The 20865-nt window shown below is 35.5% G+C and overlaps 1 protein-coding gene across 3 annotated transcripts in view; it reads right to left on the reverse strand.

The window, feature by feature from the left end:
- ACBD6 (acyl-CoA binding domain containing 6) overlaps positions 1-20865 on the reverse strand; it is a 239069-nt gene that overhangs the window by 165015 nt on the left and 53189 nt on the right. For all 3 annotated transcript variants that reach the window (XM_004372879.3, XM_023728087.1, XM_023728086.1), the window contains exon 4: positions 11789-11871. In XM_004372879.3, the coding sequence (XP_004372936.1) occupies positions 11789-11871 (83 nt within the window). The remainder of the gene's footprint in view (positions 1-11788; positions 11872-20865) is intronic.

The raw sequence follows: 20865 nt of genomic DNA on the forward strand, positions 1-20865 counted from the left end.
TCTTGGGCTAATACTTTCCTTGTGTCTTTGGTGTTCTTCATTCTCCTTTACTCCAGATGGTTGGGACCAACTGATGCATCTTAGATGGCCACTAGCAAACTTTTAAGACCCCAGATGCCACTCACCAAAGTAGGTCCATCCCAAATTTTGACTATCTTATGTGCCAGCAACCAATCTGTCTTTATGCAATGTCACCACCTCCTGGCCAAAACGGAGAGATGTCTAAAGCAACAGCTTTCTACACTTTCTTCCCCCTTAACAAAACTACAGTTAAACTCTATTTCTTCCTGTATGTTTCTTTTAAGAGCTCTATATATTCTTCCATAGGCGATCATTCCCTCTCTATCCATATTATCTTAAATGAAACATGTGCAAATGAATCCAACTGTTATGAAATACAGTAGAGTCTCAAAAAATGTTAGTGCCCTTCCTCATCTTCTCACTTTATCTTCCTTACTCTTATGATTCTTACCCAGTTATCTTCCTCCCTCTCGTTATTGAATTTGAGTCAGAAAATTACCGTATTCATTCTCTGTGGATGAGTATGAGCTATATTAGTGATGCCCTCAAGAATGCCCCACATTATCCCTAACATAGGACAGAAGGTCTCTCTTTAGATTACTCCAAGCTTTTTAAAATTGACAGACAATACATTTACGTACATGAAGGAAAATTCCCTGGCTTTCTTTCGAATTCTTTTGAAATATAAGGGCACACTTTTATGGGAAAGAGGGATGGTCTTTAAGTGTTGCTGTCTTCCATTCAAGTCCAGGAAGAATAGATCCTTGCCTATCCCTAGAAATGTTATCTGCACAGACTGTACTGCCCTATCAAAAAAATATTTCAAATGACAGTTAGGTTTCATGGCAAGGCACCTAAAGTCCATTTAACTACTATTTCATCTACCTCACAGAATTAAAAAACACACTTAGGGGCCTAATTCAGAAATCTAACTGTCCAATAAACCTAAAGGAAAACAAACAAACAAAAACTCCACTGCCAATGAATAGATTCTAACTCATGGCAACCCTATGTGCTACAGAGTAGAACTGATCCATAGGGTTTTCTTGCTGTAATTCTAATGGAAGTAGATTGTCAGGTCTTTTCTTCTGTTGTACTTCTAGGTAGGTTCAAATCGCCATCCTTTTAGGTTAGCAGTCGAGGGCAAAACATTTACGCCACCAAAGTATATCCTACAATTTTTTAAAAAATATTTTATTGTGTTTTAGGTGAAAGTTTACACAGCAAATTAGGTTCCTATTTATCAGTTTTTGTACAAGTTGTTCTGTGACATTGGTTACAATTTTTGCAATGTGTCAATATTCTTACTATTTTCATTGTTTGTTCTATTTCCATTGTCGAGTTTCCCCGTCCCTCCTTGCCTGCTCATCTTTGCTTTGGGTAAATGTTGATCACTTGGTCTTGTACAGTTGATTGTTTATGGAAGCACATTCCTTATGGATGCTACTGTTTATTTTATAAGCCAATTTATTAATTGGCTGATGGGAGAGATCCAAGAGTGGCCTCAGTTCCAAGTTAGAAGGGTAGATTAGTGTGATAATCTCAGGGGTTCCTCTAGTCCTAGCTGTTCATTATGTCTGGTCTTTTTCAGAAAGTCTGGTCTTTTGCAGAAATTTGAGTTTTGTTCTACATTTTTCTCCTATTCTATCCAGGACCTTCTACTGTGTCCCTGGTCAGAATGGTCAGTAGTGGTAGCCGGGTACCATCTAGTTCTTCTAGTCTCAGGCTGGAAGAGATCATGGTTCGTACGGGCTTTAGTCCTATGGACTAGTTTCTTTCATTCTCTTTTGCTCCAGACAGGAAGAGACCAATAGTTGTATCTTAGATAGTTGCTCCAAGTGCATCCTATAAATTTTGAAATGTATTTTCATTTGTATTCAGTTAAAAATATTTTCTATTTTCTCTTGAGGTATCTTCTTTGGGAATTTTCAAAGTCTCTTTCTCTTGTATTTCTCTGCTGGGGGTGGCTGATTAATGAGGTGCCATTAGGGCCTCAGCCAAAGCAATCCTCAAAACGGTTCACCTTCCCTCGCGTTATTTTCATGTTCACAAATGATCATCTGACTATTAATTTGTCCTTCTGGGTTCCCCAACACCTAGAAAGCGTGTACCCTAAGCATTTGGATCACTACAGAGATATAGCCCCTATTGTAAATAAATAGCATTTTAGTTTACACCTTAGCTTCTGAAGAATTTTATTACTGCTACTCTGTCTCCAAGGGTCTGCTCATCTATGGGTCTTTTCTCTAGATCTGCAAGAGATCTGTGAGGGTGAGGAATAGACTCTGATCTATGGTAAATTCACCAAAAAAAGCCACTTTGTGAAGTTCCTTAGGAGCTAGTTTTTATAGGATGAAAGCCTGTACGCTGTCTTTCAAAATTCAATACTACTGTTGGTGAATATTATTTCTTTGTAGAAATTTAAGTTCCTATGTTCTTTGTTGGGTATATGGTCAGAAGTCGTTGATCTGAAAGGTAAAGGATTGCTATTCTGTATAAATATAATGCTGGAAAATAATGCTGTCATCTCATTGATCTCATTTGACTATGATTCTCAATATTCTACTGTGTATGCTAAATATAAAGCTCAAAATCTAATGTTAATTCTTTTTTTTGTAATCTTACTAAACGCTTTGAAATGACTAAACTATCAGTATTTTAGATGCTGAGATAAAAATGTCTACATAGAAGCTGTTAAGATACCCTCTCTATATTTAAAAATAAAGGATATTTTAATTTATAGATATAAAAAAATTACACGGACATATTTTAATTTTACTTATAGCTGCTTCTCTCCCTTAAAGAAAGAGTTCTTAACTCAAAGGTTTTTAGCAAAGCTGGTTTAGGGCTTATCTGGGAGGGGTGAAAAAGGTGAAGTCAACACTTAACTCAAGGATTAAATAGAAGTCATGGCTTTCATATTTAGCACACAAAAAGTTCCTATATTTAATTAATATATAATTAAAATTTTAGATGTTCATTTCACCTTGTAAAACACTTAATTTTTGAGTCTCGGGCTTACCAAAGACCATAGATGGAAGACTACAATATGATCTTTAGGTAAAATCTTGCAAATAGTGCCTCCTTTCTGAAATACCTTGGTCATAAGCTTTGGAGGAGGCAAAATGTTGCTTGGGCAGTAACCATGCTCAAGCCTAGCATTCAGATCAAAACACTTAAGAAAGTTCTCTTTTACTGTTTTGTTGTTCTTCTAATAATTTCTGAAATCCCAGATGACAAACAGGCATTTGGAGACTATTTACTAACCTACCATGCACAAAATTTTTTAAAATTTTAACATTTCAGGTAGATCTTATAATCTACAGCATCTTACAATTAATTGATGGCACTGTTTTTTTTTACAAATGGTAGTTAAATAATGGTGCTCTTAAAACCAATGGTGTCTTGATGAGTTGATGAAATAACAAGGTAGTTCAAAATACACTGTGCCAAATGGACTAATGAATAACAGGAAGAAATTCATATATATTGAGTCATCACCTTCCTACTTATAGTGCTATTGTATCTGTAATCAGACAGTTATAGGAAACAACCAGTGAGGTTTTCCCCTTACTGTTACGTGGTAATGGCAACGTCTTTTTCCACTATTTAGTAGTTATTTTCAGAATGGGTTATATATGCAATGGACTTAGTTCTAGGACCAGAAAATTCGTGAAGTCTTCAAATAGGAGTTCCATTTATCACATGAGTTAGGCTGATAAGGGTCCCTTCAAATGAAACTATTTTAACATATTTTTATCATTCTTTCAAGCAAGCATTGACAAAAGAAATACCCCAGATACTTTTTGCATACTAGTTATACTGGAAAAGTTATTTAACCATTATTTATAAAGACATTGGTTCCTAAAAATATTTTTTCACCTCTTCAAACTTGCTTAACTACAAACAAAGTTGACTGAAAATTTCTGATATTTTAAATGCCTATAAGAAAAATTGTTCAACTCTGATCAATCCCTGGAAAATCAGTGACCATATCAAAAAAATCTATAGAATCCTTTTGCTAACAGCTCTACAAAGCCTGAGCTACATTCTCAATCATTAAGGTAAATTTAAAATCTATAAAAACAATTCATCCAAAAGAAGCATCATCATCATCAGTGTACTGATAAATGAAAGGCTACAGCCTCTAATTTTACCAGTGAAGGACATTTTTAAAAACACTAAATGGAAAAGGGATTTAATTAAAAAATTAAAATGGACATTGCAATAATTCCTCAAACATCTCAGGGGTCAGTATAGTATAGTAATTAAGTTACTAACTATGTGGCCTTGGGAAAGTAACCTAACCTCTGTGAGTCTCAGTTTCCTCATCTGTAAAATAGGGATATTAATAGCATCTATATCGCACAGGGTCATTCTAAAGATTAAGGGATCTATGTAACATACTTGGTATAATTACTAGTATATAAAAAGTGGTCAATAAATGTAAGCTGTCATTATTATTATGCTAAGAATTCAGCATAATAAATTGTCAGCTGGGGTAATTTCTCATACTCTTACATAATACTGCCAATCACTTAATCTAACAAATATTAATCAGACCATCCAAGAAATAAAAATAAGCCAACGTGATTATAGCAGAGTGAATGAGGAGTGGGTAGGCTGGCATTACATTAGATGAGATAGTGAGAGGCCCTGTAAGACAAGTTAAGGATTTTTAAATTTTATCCTAACTGTTATAGAAAATCATTAAAGGGCTTTAAAGCAGGGCAGTGACAAGATGAGACTTGAGTTATAAATCTGGAGAGAAGACTGTAAAGGAAGTGAGAAATTCAGTTCTAAAACCACTATAGTGTCCAGGCCAAGAAATGATGGTGGTTTAGAGTAATACATGGTAATGACGATAATGAAAAGTGGAGGCATTTGAATCACTTTGGAACATGAAGACACATAATTTCTCATAATTAGGGGATGAGGGATGGAGGATAGACCTATACAACATATAGATCTAAAAACGACATTCTTTACATAAAATACTGTAAAGATAGTTACTTGATAACCAAAAACCAAACCCGTTGCCATCAAGTCAATTCTAACTCATTGCAACCCTATAGGACTGAGTAGAACTGCCCCATATGGTTTCCAAGGAGCGCCTGGTGGATTTGAACTGCCGACCTTTTGGTTAGCAGCCGTAGCTCTTAACTAGTACGGCACTAAGGTTTCCACTTACCTGATACATTATATAAAATTTAAAACTAGGTAGAATTTTAAAAATAAAGCAATGTAATTAATATATATATCTCCGTCACAAAGAATTCAAACTTCAATGAACATCAAGCATTTATTAATGTATACAATATAATCAACAAAGTCCTCATAAATTGAAAGGCAATGCAATAAAACCAAAATCGCTTACTTTCAGTGTTGAAAGAATAGTTGATAATCATGAAATGAGAAGAAAATAGTTGTCTATTATACAATGCTAACATCTTTGCTAACACTTCTAAAATATCTTCCTTTCTTTAAATGCATCTGTAAAGCATTTTAACAGAGGGAATCATTTATTTATATTATTTGTAGTAAATATCATGTCTCTAATTATTGTTATAAATATAGTATACCCACAGCTATATGCATCTTTATATGTGCACATACATATACACACACCACACTGTTTTATAAACAAGTCTAAGTGCCTAGCATTTCACAGGTACTGAAAGAGAGAAGGGAAAATTCAGAAGAAGCGGTAGGCAAGAAAAAGAGAATGAAGTGAGGAGAAAGAAGAGAGGGAAGATAAAGGAAGAAAAGAGAGAAGGTGAGAGGAAGATGATGGTTTTAGTTGATGAATGGCCAGCCCCTTGTTCAGGAAGAGCTGTTGATCTGCAAACAGGTGGATTTGCCTATATGCTTGGTTGGCATCATGACACTAAGCACATAGGAGCTAAATTAAGCACATTAGAAAAGGGTGAATATGGGAGCCAGGAGACTCTTACAACAGTTACTGTTTATGTCAAGACCTGCTTGTCCCAAGGGACCCATTTTCACATAATCTATAATTATCTCTTCACTTTAATCGCCTTGTCATTCCTGAGGCTCTCATGGGCACAGGAAGAGGAAAAGCTCATTAACTAAACCTTTTCTCCTCTCTCCAGCCACCCATGGCTTTTAATTGCTTGGTGTGTTATTATCTAGGAGTGCAACTGGGATCATTTTCATAAGAAAGAGAGGTAGAGAGGAGGAAGGGAGCCATGAGTCCCTGAGGTATGCACCACAGACAAACCTTTGCTTTCTCAATTATTTATACCAGCTGAGGTTTTACAGGTTGAATAAATCCATAACTCAAGTTCATCTTAAGCAGTCAGATTCTCCAACGGGAGTTGCCCACTTGCCTGTACACACTTGTATACTCCTCAAAGAATAACCAGAATGAAACAAGACATATGTCATCAAATTCATCACCTATCACCAAAGTGTTAACACAATGTTGATCATAGGGAACACAGTAAAATAGGGAAGGATTATACTACTACCAGCTAAACAGATGTAGAAGAAGCAGGTTAATATTTTGGTGCTAAGGGCAGTGATGTCAATCGGACAGTGGTTTCCCAAGGACTTTGACTATTCAAAGTATAAAAATCCAAATATTCAAGTTTTAAAACATAACCTGCGTGCATCACATTCTCTTGAAGCTTCAGAGTCTTAAAAAGATTTGTTAAAAACAGGTTCATATTTAACAGTGATAAGTTTTAAATAATTAAATGGTATAAAATACCATTTACTTTTTAAATCACTTAAAAACATACATGTTTCAGCTTGTTCTCCAATCACAACTCCTTTAGGAAAATTTCAGAGTATGATTTATGTGAGTAAGAAAGAGGCTTTTATGCTACTATCATTCCAGTTCATATTTTCATCAAGCATGCGAAATTAAAGTGTAAACAATCACTTTCATTCTAGCTTTTTTTTTACATTTTTTTTTTCCATTTTATAATCAGGACTAAAGAGCAACCAATGAAGAGATATTTTAAAAATATTTTCAAAATCCATTATTGTTTAATAATTGAAACTTTGTAAGTCAATGATGAAAGCATCTCTTTAAAATTCTACAGGCTTTTGCGTCTGACCACAAGCAGTGACCTCTGGTATTTTCTGCCGAAACAGTTCATTTGTCTCACAGAACAACTAATCAATTCCAGAGCCCATCAATCATTTTAGTTGTATACTAGTCTGGTCTTGCTTACAGAAGGTCCAGATGGTTGCCTGTGTAAGTGGGATTAATAAAATTCTGATAGATTACACTGGCATCAAACTACAAAACATAACAGGGATGATCAAATTTTATCACAGGGTGGGGGTGGATACTGTATACTCTTCATTTATTGTACTTTTAATTCTTGTCCTAATTTCTCTATTTCTATATCAACTTCTAGATCAAAACCTTCGAAGTATACAAGCCATCAAAAGTGATTTCTTGTCAACTGTGCCCATATATGTAGCACAGAATCATTTGACTCTTTGCAAAGCCCTATGCCTGTTACCAACGCTTTTTCTGCCCATCTGCAGTATAAACGTATGAAACACAACTGATCTCAAAACTAGAGGTAACTGCCTATGGGTTACAAGATTTGTTACTCTCTCGTTTCTACAGCTCTAAACACAAATAGCACTGGTTCTCCCTTCCTTTTCTCTTGCAAAAGCAAACAACTTGTACCTAATTCTATAACCAGACTGACAAGTAATTTTAGCTTCTAACATCAGTCCTTTGCTCTGGGTATCCTCTGTGGGAAGTCCCTATGCTGAGTAGGAATACTAATAAAAGTTAAATTACACAGTAACTTATTTTGGGCCAGATACTGTTCTAGGATAAGAGTGTGTGTGCATGCGCGCGTGTATTCATGTAATCCACATAAGGGCCAGGTGAAACAAGTACTATTATTATCCCCATTTTACAAATAAGAAGGTCACAGAGGTAATACATGGTGGACCAAACATTTGAATGTTGGCAGTCTGGCTCCACACTTTGTGTACTTAATTAGCCTCACACTATACCTCCTCTATTACAGTACAGAATAGTTTTTTTTAGCTCCTGAATGAGAAACTAGTGTCAGGGCTCTGGGATACTAACATAGGAATCAACACCTATGAAATTAAACTGTCACTTTCTGTGACAGAGTGGAAACAAAGGTCAGAACCCAAACAGGGAGGGAGCAACCTCAGCATTGGCCTCAGTGGTCCTCGGCTCAAGAACATTTACAATCAAACTAGGATGGGCCTTTAACTTATCACTTACAATACACATTAGTCAGGAAAGCTGCCACAACAATGGAGTCCAAGTCTAACTGAATGGGTTTTATGAAATTTATATACAAAAGAATCCAAAACAGATCTTTCAAAATACATATACAGAAAAACAATGGTTCCACAGAAGAAAACTTCTTCCTTTCATCCAAGTTTGGCATTTGATATTTCAAAAAACTACAGCCTACTGTGGCTTTCATCTCAGCTGAATGCAATCCTGCCAAGAAATTGGAATTATCCTCAATTAAACCACAAGTTTCTCTTGGAAAAATACACTAAATACTAAGAATAAAACCCACTGCTGTCGAGTCGATTTTGACTCACAGAGACTCTACAGGCTGGAGCAGAACTGTCCCACAGGGTTCCAACCAAGGCTGTAATCTTTACAGAAGCAGACTGCCACACCTTTCTCCTGCCGAGTGGCTAACGGGTTCAAACCACTGACGTTTCAGCTAGCAGCCCAGTGCTTAAGTAATGTGTCACCAGGGCTCCTTATCATAAGAATAAGAAGACTAATATTTGGATGCTTTAATGAAGTAAGGGCAAGATTAACCAATTTTGCCCATAAGCAAAAGTTTATATTTTACTTAATTAACTAATAGTATTTTTAAACCTACTTACATGTAGATGCCAAAAGTACTAAGAACACACTATTTAAAAGTGAAGAAGCTGCGCAGCACAAATATCTACTATTCTGTCTCATCATAGGTGCAAAAGAAATGTGTGTTGAGCTGAATAAAAATATCTACTTTATGAAATTAAACTAAATTATTCTTTGTTATTGTTTCCCATGATCAAAATTCTCGATACTGATTTAAATCTAAGCGTAACTTCTTTAAGAACTGAGTGGAAGATAAAGGAAGGTTAACCCTTCCAATATAGTTTAACTCTCTCTTAAGAATATTCCACTTACCCAGATTTCTACTCTCACTTCAACTGGAGTACATTTGATTTGCTTCGTGTTCTGTAGCGCTGCTGTAATCAGTCACATCACAAAACATTTCAAAAGAAACTGTATGCAGGCTAATTGCCTCCCTGAACAACTGCCTCCTTTGCCATGAGACCAGAACTGGATGGTGTCTGGCTACCACTACTGAAAATTTTGATCAAAGATTCTCTATAAGAATCCTGATCAAAGGAGGAAAAATGCAGAACAGAATTTCAAATTCTCATGGACTCCGGACTTCCAGGAGCCATGAAGTTGGATGAACCCCTGAAACTACTGCCCTGAAATAATCTTTAAACCTTAAACCAAAAAATCCCCTGAAATCTTCTTAAAACCAAACAATAGTTTAGCTTAACAAGTAAAAAAGGTCTGCCTTCAGTATTATGCTTTTATAAGAACTATCTATATGCGATCAAATTAATAACAGCAACTTGAAAGATAGGAAATTTAGGGGGCAGTGAATTTATGTTAATGGGGCAGAAACAACTCAGAAAAAGAGGGTAAGAATGTACAACTCGAAGAATGTAATCAATGTCACTAAAAGGTACGTGTAGGAACTGTTGAATTGGTGTATGTTTTGCTATACATAGTCTCAACAACAACAAAATAAATAAAAAAATTTGTAAACTGGCCATTTTACATGTCACATACATATTAACAATGGATTTACATTAAACCCATTATGGTGGGTTGAGCTGCTGTACAAAACGTGGAACATCCTACCTTCAGACTTCTTGTTACATAAAACAATAAAATGTCTTTATTCTTGGGGTGGGGGTGGGGGGAGAGGAGAAAGAAACTGTATGCAGCATGTCATTTTGAAAAATAATAGAGTTCGGGAGTCCTTAAGGAAATCAGCACACAAAATAAAGATCACTTTTTAGCTAAGCCTACTGATTACTTTTCAGAGCAAAGTCAAGAAACGATCACAATTTATTTACTCAATTAGGAAACAAAAATAGTCAATATATTTTTTTATTGCTTAGGAAAAGAGGTGAGGATGGGCAATTCACAGGAAAACCAAACCAGCTTCTGTCTGCCTTATGATAGGGCCACTTGGCTAATTCTACATAAGCAGCAGTCACTAAACTATAGCACCTTGAGGGAAGCAGCCATGGATATCTCCTAAGTTCTGCGCACTTCTTCAGACACTGAGAATACAGAGATGGATAAAATATGATCTTTGCCCTTGAAAAACTAAAAGTTTAGTGGATAAAATAAGGTTTTTAATGTGATAAATGATACTACAAAAGAATGAACAAAGGACTATGGAAAAACAGAAAAGGAATGACTAACCTGGCCTCCTATCACCTAGAAAAGTGACTCTAAAGGTTTGCTGGCTTAATTTGGCTATTTAATAAACTTTGACTAGTATGATTAAGGTTCAGAGATGCCATTTTTTAAGACTCTAAGGACAGAATAAAAAAATTAAGAACCTCAGAATATTTTTTCAATATATAAGAGTTGAGGGGAAGAAGAGTTAAACTCTGAAAATGTTTTTCAAACTGTGCTTCCTCAAAACTATTATTATGGGCTTCTCAGAGTTTACAAGGTCCACTACAGGGATGAGAGTGGCATGTGTACTGCAGGCCAGCAGCAGTTTTAAAGGGTATCTTTACTCCTCCCAAATCTTCATCTGCCTTCCCCTACTCCATCCCAAATAAATGCTTAATCGAAGTAAAAATGGTGTGCTTGCTAAGCAAATAGATTCAACGCAGGTTCCCTAGCATTAACTGACTGATCATTCACTATAACTATGAGCTATGACTGTGGAAACTATGAACATTCAAAGTTTTTGATTCATAGTGGCAGCAATAATGATCTACTTAAGATGCTACCTGGGAGTTCATATTGCTACTTCTTTATATGGTGGAAAATGTCAGCAAACTCTTTTCTGTAAGAGTGAGGCATAAATTTTTGATACAATTTCCTCTTAATTATATGAAGATAGATATTTCCCTTCAATAAATTTAGGTGAGCCCAATTTTCCACCTGAAAATTAGAGCACATTTATTTCATGTTAATAAGTGAGTAAGCAAAAGTTCAGATAACTCAACAAGAGTAAGAGAATCAGAGATTCTTTTTTCTTGTTTTTGTCTGTAAAGTCACAGTTTTAGAAAAATGTGTCATATGACTCTTTAAAGCATCGTAAGATCCTTTTTTCCCATTTACGAACAGTGTTATTCAAGAAATTTTATACGTAGCATACAAAATGTAAGAGCTTCGTTAAACAGCACAAAATGACTTAATTTGTAGCTGGAGTAAATAAACAATGAAAATTAAAATCTTTAAAAGAAAAAATAGTGTTTTGAGAAAAATTAATAACAATAACAAAAATCTATTGTTTTAGATTGAGACACAAAATCCTACTCTGCCAACTACTTATGTGGGGAAAGGTTACTATCTGGCACTGTTTCAAATACTTACTGATGTTGAAGATTATGCACCTAAAAAATTCTTTCCTGCCATTTATTATCCTACTAGAGATACTGCCAAATCAGTTTCATGTTAAAAAAAATACTTCATAAATTGAATGTCATCAATGACCAGAAGAGAAATTACCTGATGATTTCTTCATGATAAAGCGAACTGACAACTGGCCCACCAAACCCAGTATTTGCTTCTTTTCCTTTCTTCACTGGTATCTGTGGGAAATATAAAAGGGGGATTGGAAAAAGACATGTGGTTTAAAGTAATGTCAATTTAAACCATTTACAAAATACTACTTTGCTAAGGAATACTAAGGACTCTAAGGAGCCCAGGTGGCACAACAGTTAAGTGCTCAGCTGCTAACCAAAAGGTTGGAGGTTGGAGTCACTGTGACTTGGAATAGAGTCAACAGCACCCAACAACAACTGAGGATTTTACCCCCAACAATTTCCCCAAGGCCCTAGTAACAATTTTAAGATGGTATCAGAAAGCCAACAGGACTCTTAGGTCATCACCTTAGTGGAATGATTACCCACTGGTAATGTAAGTTCATTCCAGTACTTCCTTCTGCAGTCACCTAAAAGGAATTCCTCTAGTTGACTGTGAGATGTTAGCTATGTTCAATGTGGAAAATGTAGAAAATGTAGATACTCGATTTAAAAAATGAAAATGAAACATGAAGTGTAAATACCAGACATGAACACGATCAGAAAAATCATATCTAGAGTAACAAAATTAAAGTTCTCAAATAAGAAATAAAACTGTGGTAAAACTTAAAATGCAACCATAGATAAAAATGAAGAAAATATTTTTAGATAAAAATAACGAAGGAAGAGAAGGAAGGGGTGGGGGAGAGACAAAGAAAAAGAAAGAGAGGTTTATGTTCAAAATAAAAAAAAAGGAAGTAAACTGTTAAGAGAAGAATGTTCCAAAATCAAGGATCCAGCAGGCCTTGCCCCATGTTCTCAAAAAGCAAAAGAGCAGACAGGATTAATGCAGAGATAAGATTCTTCTAAAACCATAATGCAGAAGCAGTGAACCTGGAGATTATTATTGTCTGAAAGGATCAAATTGCAACCTCTGCAAAAGCCCACATCTCCTGCAATATTGGCTATTTTTAGACCAGGACACCATGCAAAAGTAAAAATTCTGACTCAGCATAAAACATTGTTTTAGAATAAAAACTAAATTATTTTGTTTAGTTTGACTGCAAAAAGACTAATTTCACCTCAAAAAGTGCAGGCAATCTTCATATGTGTTGCTTCCGTACTTTAAAGAAGGGGTTTTGTTTTAATGTTGTTGTTACTTTAAAAAAAATTGCTTTCTTTTATAGCAAATTAAAACTGTTGTTGTTATCGTTTAAAACTTCTGTTCTGTGAAAGATACTGGTAAGAGAATGAAAAGACAAGCCACAGACTAGGAGAAAATATTTCCAAAGCACAAATCTGATGAAAGACTTCTAGCCAAGACAGACAAAAGAACTCTTAAAGTTTATCAATCAGAAAACAAACAAACCAATTACAAAATGGGCAAAAGATCTGAACAGAAACCTCACCAAAGATATACAAATGGCAAACAAGCATATGAAAAAATGCTCAAAATTGTATGTCATTAAAAAAACAACAACAACAACAAAAAAAAACAACCAAACCCATTGCCATTGAGTTGATTCTGACTCATAACGACCCTATAGGACAGAGTAGAACTGTCCCATAGGGTTTCCAAGAAGTGGCTGGTGGATTCAAACTGTTAACCTTTGGGTTAGCAGCCAAGCTCTCAACCACTACACCATCAGGGCTCCTAATGTATGTCATTAGGAAATTGTAAATCAAAATCAGATACCACAACACATCTCTTAGAATGGTTGAAAATCCCAAACACTGACAATATCAAATGCTGACAAGGATGTGGAGCAACAGGAACTCTTGCTCATTGCTGGTGGGAATGCAAAATGGTACAGCCACTTTGGAAGACAGTCTAGCAGTTTCTTACAAATCTAAACATAGGCTTATCATTTGCTCCAACAATCGCACTCTTAGGTATTTACCCAAATAAGATGAAAACTTACGACTCCATAAAAACCTGCACATCAATGTTTACAGCAGCTTTATTCAGAATTGCCAAAATCTGGAAGCAACAAAGATATCCTTCAATAGGTGAATGGATAAACAAATCATGGTACATACATATATACAATGGAATATTATTCAGCAGTAAAACAAAATGAGCTATCAAGACACAAAAAGACATGGAAGAACCTTAAATGCATACTGCTAAGTGAAAGAAGCCAGTCCAAAAAGGCTACATACTGTTATGATTCCAACTATATGACATCCTGGAAAAGGCAAAACTACAGAGTCAGTGAAAACATCAGTGATTGCCAGAGGGTTAAGGAAAGGGGGAAGGATGAATAGGTGAGCACAGGACATTTTTACAGCAGTGAAAACAATTCTGTATGATATAATGCTGAACACATGACATTATGCATTTGTCAAAACCCATAGGACTGTACAACACAAAGGGTAACCCCTAATGTAAACTATGGACTTTAGTTAATAATCATGTATTATTATTATCAGCTCATCAATTTTAACAAATATATCATACTAATGCAAAATACTAGTAATAGAAGAAACTGTGTGTAGAAAGTAAAGGAGCATGAGGAAACTGTACTTTCTGAAGTGCTTCTGTAAATCTAAAACTGCTCTAAAAAATAAATGCTATTTTAAATTTTTTTTAAATAATAAAATATGCAATACTCCTTATGGAAAATTCCATATTGCTACCTGACTCTCATGAATGCTTTTTGTTGATTTTTGCCAAACTCATGTCCGTAGCCAACCTATGGTTCCAACTAATGAACAAGTGTAATGCTGTAATGAATGCTGGATGACATTTTTATATTAACAAGTAAGACAAGTGTGAAACAAATGAGACATGTCGGAATATCACTCATTCCTCGATGATGTGGGCAATTTGTGTGCTGAACTGGACAGTAGTTTTCAAATACTGGAAGAATAGTTCTTAACTTTTTGTGCTATTCACAATGTAACAGCTAAAGATAAATGTTTAATCTACATTATTAAAATTTTCTCCATCATTGTGTTAAGTGTAGACAATCAACAATACAATAAAGCAAGCTCTAAGTTGCAGCATTTGCTGATTTCTGTGGTACAGAGACTCCCACGATGGCTGATTTCAAACTACCAAAATGACATTAGTGAATGTGGAATTGAGAAGAGTTGCACAGTAGCGTAACATTGAGTATTTATACCACGGAAATAAAACAAACATTAAAACTTCAAGAGTATGCACTGTAACAAAATGTAGTAAAATAATTAGGATGTGATGAATTTTGAATGTATTACCTTTATTTTTAGGATAATTATTTACTTGTAAGTTTAATTTTCAATAATGGCTGTGTTTCATCCCTGCTTGCAAAATTCCTGAAAATTTAACAGTTGGTTCTAGCATACCAATGTCTTCATGTTTATTCACTCTTAGGTTTCTTTTACTTTAGTCTTCATTTCAGAAGTGGTTCTTTTCTTTGATTTCTAATCCTTTTCTGAGTTCTATTACCTCACTTGAGTTTTTGTAATGCTGATCTTTTATATCTTAATTGCTTGCTTTCTTTTAATATTCTTTGAATATCGGGTTAATTTTCATTGCTTTGTGGTTTTCATTGCTTTGCTTTCTTGCATGTTTTCATTGCCTGTTAGTATACTTCATTCCTTATTCTCTATTTTTCCTCAGAGTAACTTGTATGGGATTCAACCACAATCCTTTCATTGCTCATGTTTATGTGAAATTAACGTTCTTGAACTTTCAAGATAGAAGCATGGGTCAGGATAGCTTTATAGATCTATAATTCCCTTTTCAGTTGTTTTTCTAAAGTGTTAAAAAAAAAATTGGCCCCTGGAATACTTTCAAGATCACTTGGCATTGGTCCCCTCTCACTTTTATATGGTTGTTTTTCCTTTTGTCCCTATTTTATATGGTTATTCTTTTTCCTTTTGTCCCTATTGTCCTTGTCTTGCTTAATTTTGATTCAATTCTCAGCAGATTTTATCAGTGAAGCTTTGTCCAGGAAGGGACTTTGGGTTGTTTAGTCTTCAAAGCTTAGAGCCAGGCAGCTCTAGAGGACCTTACCATGAACCCCCTCCAGACGGCAAAATCCCCTCTAAGCTTTATCAGTTGGCTATTTTAGGATTCTGCCACTCTCAGGTCAGTCAGACCCCTCCCCTATCACTTCCTTCTTTCTGCTACACAGATGCCAGTATTACACAAATCTTGTAGCTGTGTTTGTCCCCACTTTCTCTGACCAACTAGCTTTGTTATAAATATTTCCCAAGAGCTTTTAGTCATGCTATCCTATTCTGTTTTTAAGGAAGCATTTGTGAATATTCAAAAACTATGCTACAAGTCTGGGGTCTTAAAAGCCTGTGAGTGGCCATCTAAGATATTTCACTGGTCTCACCCCTTTGGGAGCAAGAGAGAATGAAGAAAACAACATACAAGGGAAAGATTAGTCCAAAGGACTAATGGGCCACAACTACCACGGCCTCCACCAGATTGAGTCCAGTACAACTAGATGGTGCCTGGCTATCACCACTGACTGCTCTGACTGGGATCACAACAGAGGGTCCTAGACAGAGCTGGAGAAAAAAATGTAGAGCAAAATTCTAATTCACAAAAAAAGACCAGACTTACTAGCCTGACAGAGACTGGAGAAACCTCAAGAGTATGGCCGACAGACACCCTTTTACCTCAATAATGAAGTCACTCCCGAGGTTCACCCTTCAGCCAAAGATTAGACAGACCCATAAAACAAAATGAGACTAAAGGGGCACAACAGCCGATGGACAAGGACTAGAAGGCAGGAGGGGACAGGAAAGCTGATAATAGGGAACCCAGGGTCGTGAAAAGACAGTGTTGATGTGTCGTGGGGTTGTTAACCAATGTTATAAAACAGTATGTGTACTACTGTTTAATGAGAATCTAGTTTGTTCTGTAAACCTTCATCTAAAGTACAATTAAAAACAAAACAAACACTGTGCTACAGCCACTGCTACCTTCCCAGAATTCCAATAATCATGAATGACTTTTGACAGAATGAATGGGAATATACAAATGAACAGATTGATATTGTTAAACTAAGTGTATTTCCATTCCATTTTCTCTTTTCCATTGCTTTTACCTCCACTCAACCAACCACCTTTTAATAAGGCATGAAATTATGAAAGAGAGGTATAGAGATTGATAAAGCAAGGCAAGTTTAGTGAAAATCTGTTATTTGTGGCTTACAGTGAATGGGTGTTGAATTTTGTCAAATCTGTCAAGTTATCATGATTTTTCCCTCTTTTTTTCTGTTAATATGGCAAATTACACCACTTTTCACAAGTTAAACCACCCTTACATTCTTAGAATTAAGTTTACTTCATCCTGATGTATTATTCTTTTTATCTGTTGCTGAATTCAATCTGCTAATGTATTTTCTACAATTTTTTTAAACCTATGTTGATGAGAGCAATTGACTTGTAATTTCCTTTTTTGTATCGTTCTTGCCAGGTTTTGGTGTCCTTGTAAAAAGAACTGGGAAGTGTTCCCTTATTTTCTATTTTCAAGAAGAGTTTGTGTAAGATTGGTGTTATTTCTTCCTTAAATGACTGTAAGAATGTAGCAGTGAAACTATCTGGGCCTGAGTTTCCATCTTGGTCAGATTTTAGATTACAGATTCAATTTCTCTAATAGACACACGATTATTCAAATTTTCCATTTTTTATTCTGTCAGCTTTGGTGAATTCTTTTTTTAAAGAACATTTTCCATATCATCCAAATAATTTATTGGGCTAAAGTTGTTCATAACTTCTATTTACTAATTTTTTGATCCTTTAAGATATCTCTTTTTCATTCCTGATATTGGTCATTTGTCTATTCTCTCTTCTTTCTTGATCAGTCTTGCTAGGATTTAACTAATCTTTTCCAAGAACCAACTTTCGGTTTTGTTGACTCGTCTCCAGTGCACATCTGTTTTCCATTTCATTGACGTTTCGTCTTTAAAAATCCTTCTATTTTCTTTAAATTTGACTTGTTCCTCTTTTTGGTAGCTTCTTGAAATGGAAGCTTATGTCCTCTTGGGAATTCTAAAACATTCAAGAAGAAATTTATTGAGGATAAATATCCAGAAATATCCCTAAATTTCAGTTGATTCTCTGGTTTCACACTTGAAGGAGAAATGTGTTACTGTTTCACCAAACAGCAACTTCAGACACAAAAGCATGAATATTATATGATCCTACTCATATGAAATATCTAGAATAGGCAAATGCATAGAAACCGAAGTTTATTAGTGGTTACCAGGGGAAGGTAGGAGGAGGGAAAGGAGGAGTTTATTGCTTAAGGGTCACTGAGTTTCTGTTAAGGATGATGAAAAATTCTGCAAACATAGCATGATGGTTACACAACACAGTGAACATAATTAATGTCACTGAACTGTACACATAAAAATGGTTGAAATGGCCAATGTTTTGTTATATGTATGTCTTAGTTATCTAGTGCTGCTACAACAGAAATACCACAAATGGGTGGCTTTAACAAACAGAATTTCCTCACAGTTTAGGATGCTAGAAGTTCGAATTCAGGGTGCTGGCTCTAGGGGAAGGCTTTCTCTCTCTGTCAGCTCTGGAGGAAGGTCCTTGCCACTTCTGAGCTTCTGCTCCTGGGTGATCTTCATGTGGCTTAACACCTCTCTTCCCCCATCTCTGCTTCTCTCACTTGTTTAATCGCTTTTATATCTTAAAAGAGACTGACTCAAGATATACGCTATACTAATCCTGCCACATTGACATAACAAAGACAACCCACTCCCAGTTGGGATTATAACCACAGGTATACAGGTTAGGATTTAAAACATAACAATATATTTTACCATGATTGAAAAAAAGGAAAACAAACTCCAACAAGACTTCATAAATGGAAAAGAAAGGCTAAAAGTATAAATTAATTTCCTTGGTTCTTTCTCTTTCTTAGGTATACGGTAAAGACAGTTTATCTCGGGACTATAATACATGGATCACAAGAGAGAAATAAGAAAGCATTTTCAGAAACATTTTCCCAGGCAGTATATTTTAGGTCCCTTTCAATAACCAGTAACAACACCTGTCTCTGGCCCCACAAATATCCCAGAGTAACTTCAAGAGGGAATGAACAGGAATCTTTTCATGTAGTTATCTGAGTAGTTAACTCCCTTGTCAACAGTGAGACCTTATTCAAACGTTGCCTTCTCAATGCAACTTATCCTTACCACCCCATTGAAAATTATAACCCAATATCTTCTTCATCTCACACTCCCAATCCCCTTATCTCCCTGTGCTAGAATGTAAAATCCACAAGGGCAAGAATATTTGTCTATTTCTGTTTACTGATGTAACCCACGGACTTTGAACAGTGCCTGGCACATAGAAGGCAATTAATAAATATTTGCTGAATAAATGGATAAGAAAAATAAGGCATAATTTCCAATAGGGTAGATTTTCACATGAGTAGTTAAGAATGAGACAGATTGTATTCAAATCCTACTCTGCCACTTATTAGCTATGTAACCTTAGGCTAAATTTTTAATTTCCTTAAGCTTCAGTTTTCTTATCTGAAAAATGCAGATAATAACAGTATCTGCTTTATAGGGTTCTGGTGAGAATTAAACAGGATAATGTATCTAAAGCACTTCACACAGTGCATGGTATACAGTAAGAGCTCAGTAAATAAAGCTAATATATGTTTTTTTATCACTAAGTACATTAACCAAAGGCATGTATAAACAGGTCAATATCATTCTCCAGTTAAGTTTCTAGTAGCAAAGTCAGTCTTTGACCCTATCCTATATACCACTTTCATCAATAGTTGACTCAAGTCACAAAAAACCATGCTAAGCAAATTTCTGATGACAGGGTCAGTGAAAGATAATTCATAGAATAGATGACAGATTCAGGATCCAAAAGAATGCGTTAATGGTGGAATAATACGATGACTCAAATAAAATGGGATTTAATATAGGTACATATAAAGTATTTAACCTACAACAGAATAGACACTGCATAACAGAATGCGTGAAAAAGCTTGAAATTTTAGTTCACTGAAAGTTAAGAGGACAATTCACATTGTAATGTGGCTGCCAAAACTGTTACTGTAATTTTAAGCTACATCAGTAGAAGTACAGTGTTCAAATGAGAGAAACGTTCTGTTCTATAGTGGTTATACTACGTCTCAAATATTCTGCTCAATTCCAAAAGCCACACTATAAGAGAGGTGTTGAGAAACTGAAATTTTTTCACGCAAGAATGACTGGGATGGTGGTGGAACTTGATGATAATAGGGATGAAGAGTAATTAAAAAAAAAAAAATGGACATCTGGCCTGAAGAAGACTTAAAGGCTGACTTCTTCAGACTTAAAGATCTGAAGGCTCTTAGGTAGATGAGGGATTGGGTTTATTTTGTGTGGGCTAGAAAACAAAAATAGGATAGACAAGAAAACAACAACAATAAAACAGTGAAACAGACTTTAACCAAATATAAAAAGAAACTTCTAATAACTAGAGTTGTTTAAAAATTGGGCCAACTTCTTCAGAAACAGTAAGTTTCCTTCACTAGAAGTCTTCCAACAGAAGGTAAGACTGTATACTGGAATAATCTGGAGAGGAAAATTAGTCAGATGACCATTTTTTAACTATAAAATTTCATCCTTACAATAAGAGGAGGAAAAGAAATTGTGATTAAAAAAAAAGACATATACAAATGAGCAAATAAGCACATAAAAGATGCTCAATAGTCATCAGGAGCAAGACGGTGGCATAAGCAGCTGCAAGATCCTGTCCCTCCACAACAAAACCAGGAAAAAAAAAAAAAGCAAAAACTGTTGGAATCAACAGTCTTAAAACTCTGGAAACCAGTTAAAGCATTACAACATTTAAGCAAAGGCTGAATCAAGAAAATGGCAACATATAAACAATAATAAAACTTTGGATCTACACCTGTCCACACCCTGCTCCCTTCCCAGCTCGATGCAGCCATCTTGAAGTGACTTCAGCAACTGGCACTTCCAGACAGGGAGCCTAGTCTCGGGATGGCATAAGGCAACACACGCAGACAGTAAGCCTGGTCTTACAGTGGTGACTGGCACTCCAGACAGGGAACCTGATCTTGAAAATAGATGA

Source organism: Trichechus manatus, unplaced genomic scaffold, assembly GCF_000243295.1.
Source record: "Trichechus manatus latirostris isolate Lorelei unplaced genomic scaffold, TriManLat1.0 scaffold00021, whole genome shotgun sequence".
Lineage (NCBI taxonomy): Eukaryota > Metazoa > Chordata > Mammalia > Sirenia > Trichechidae > Trichechus > Trichechus manatus.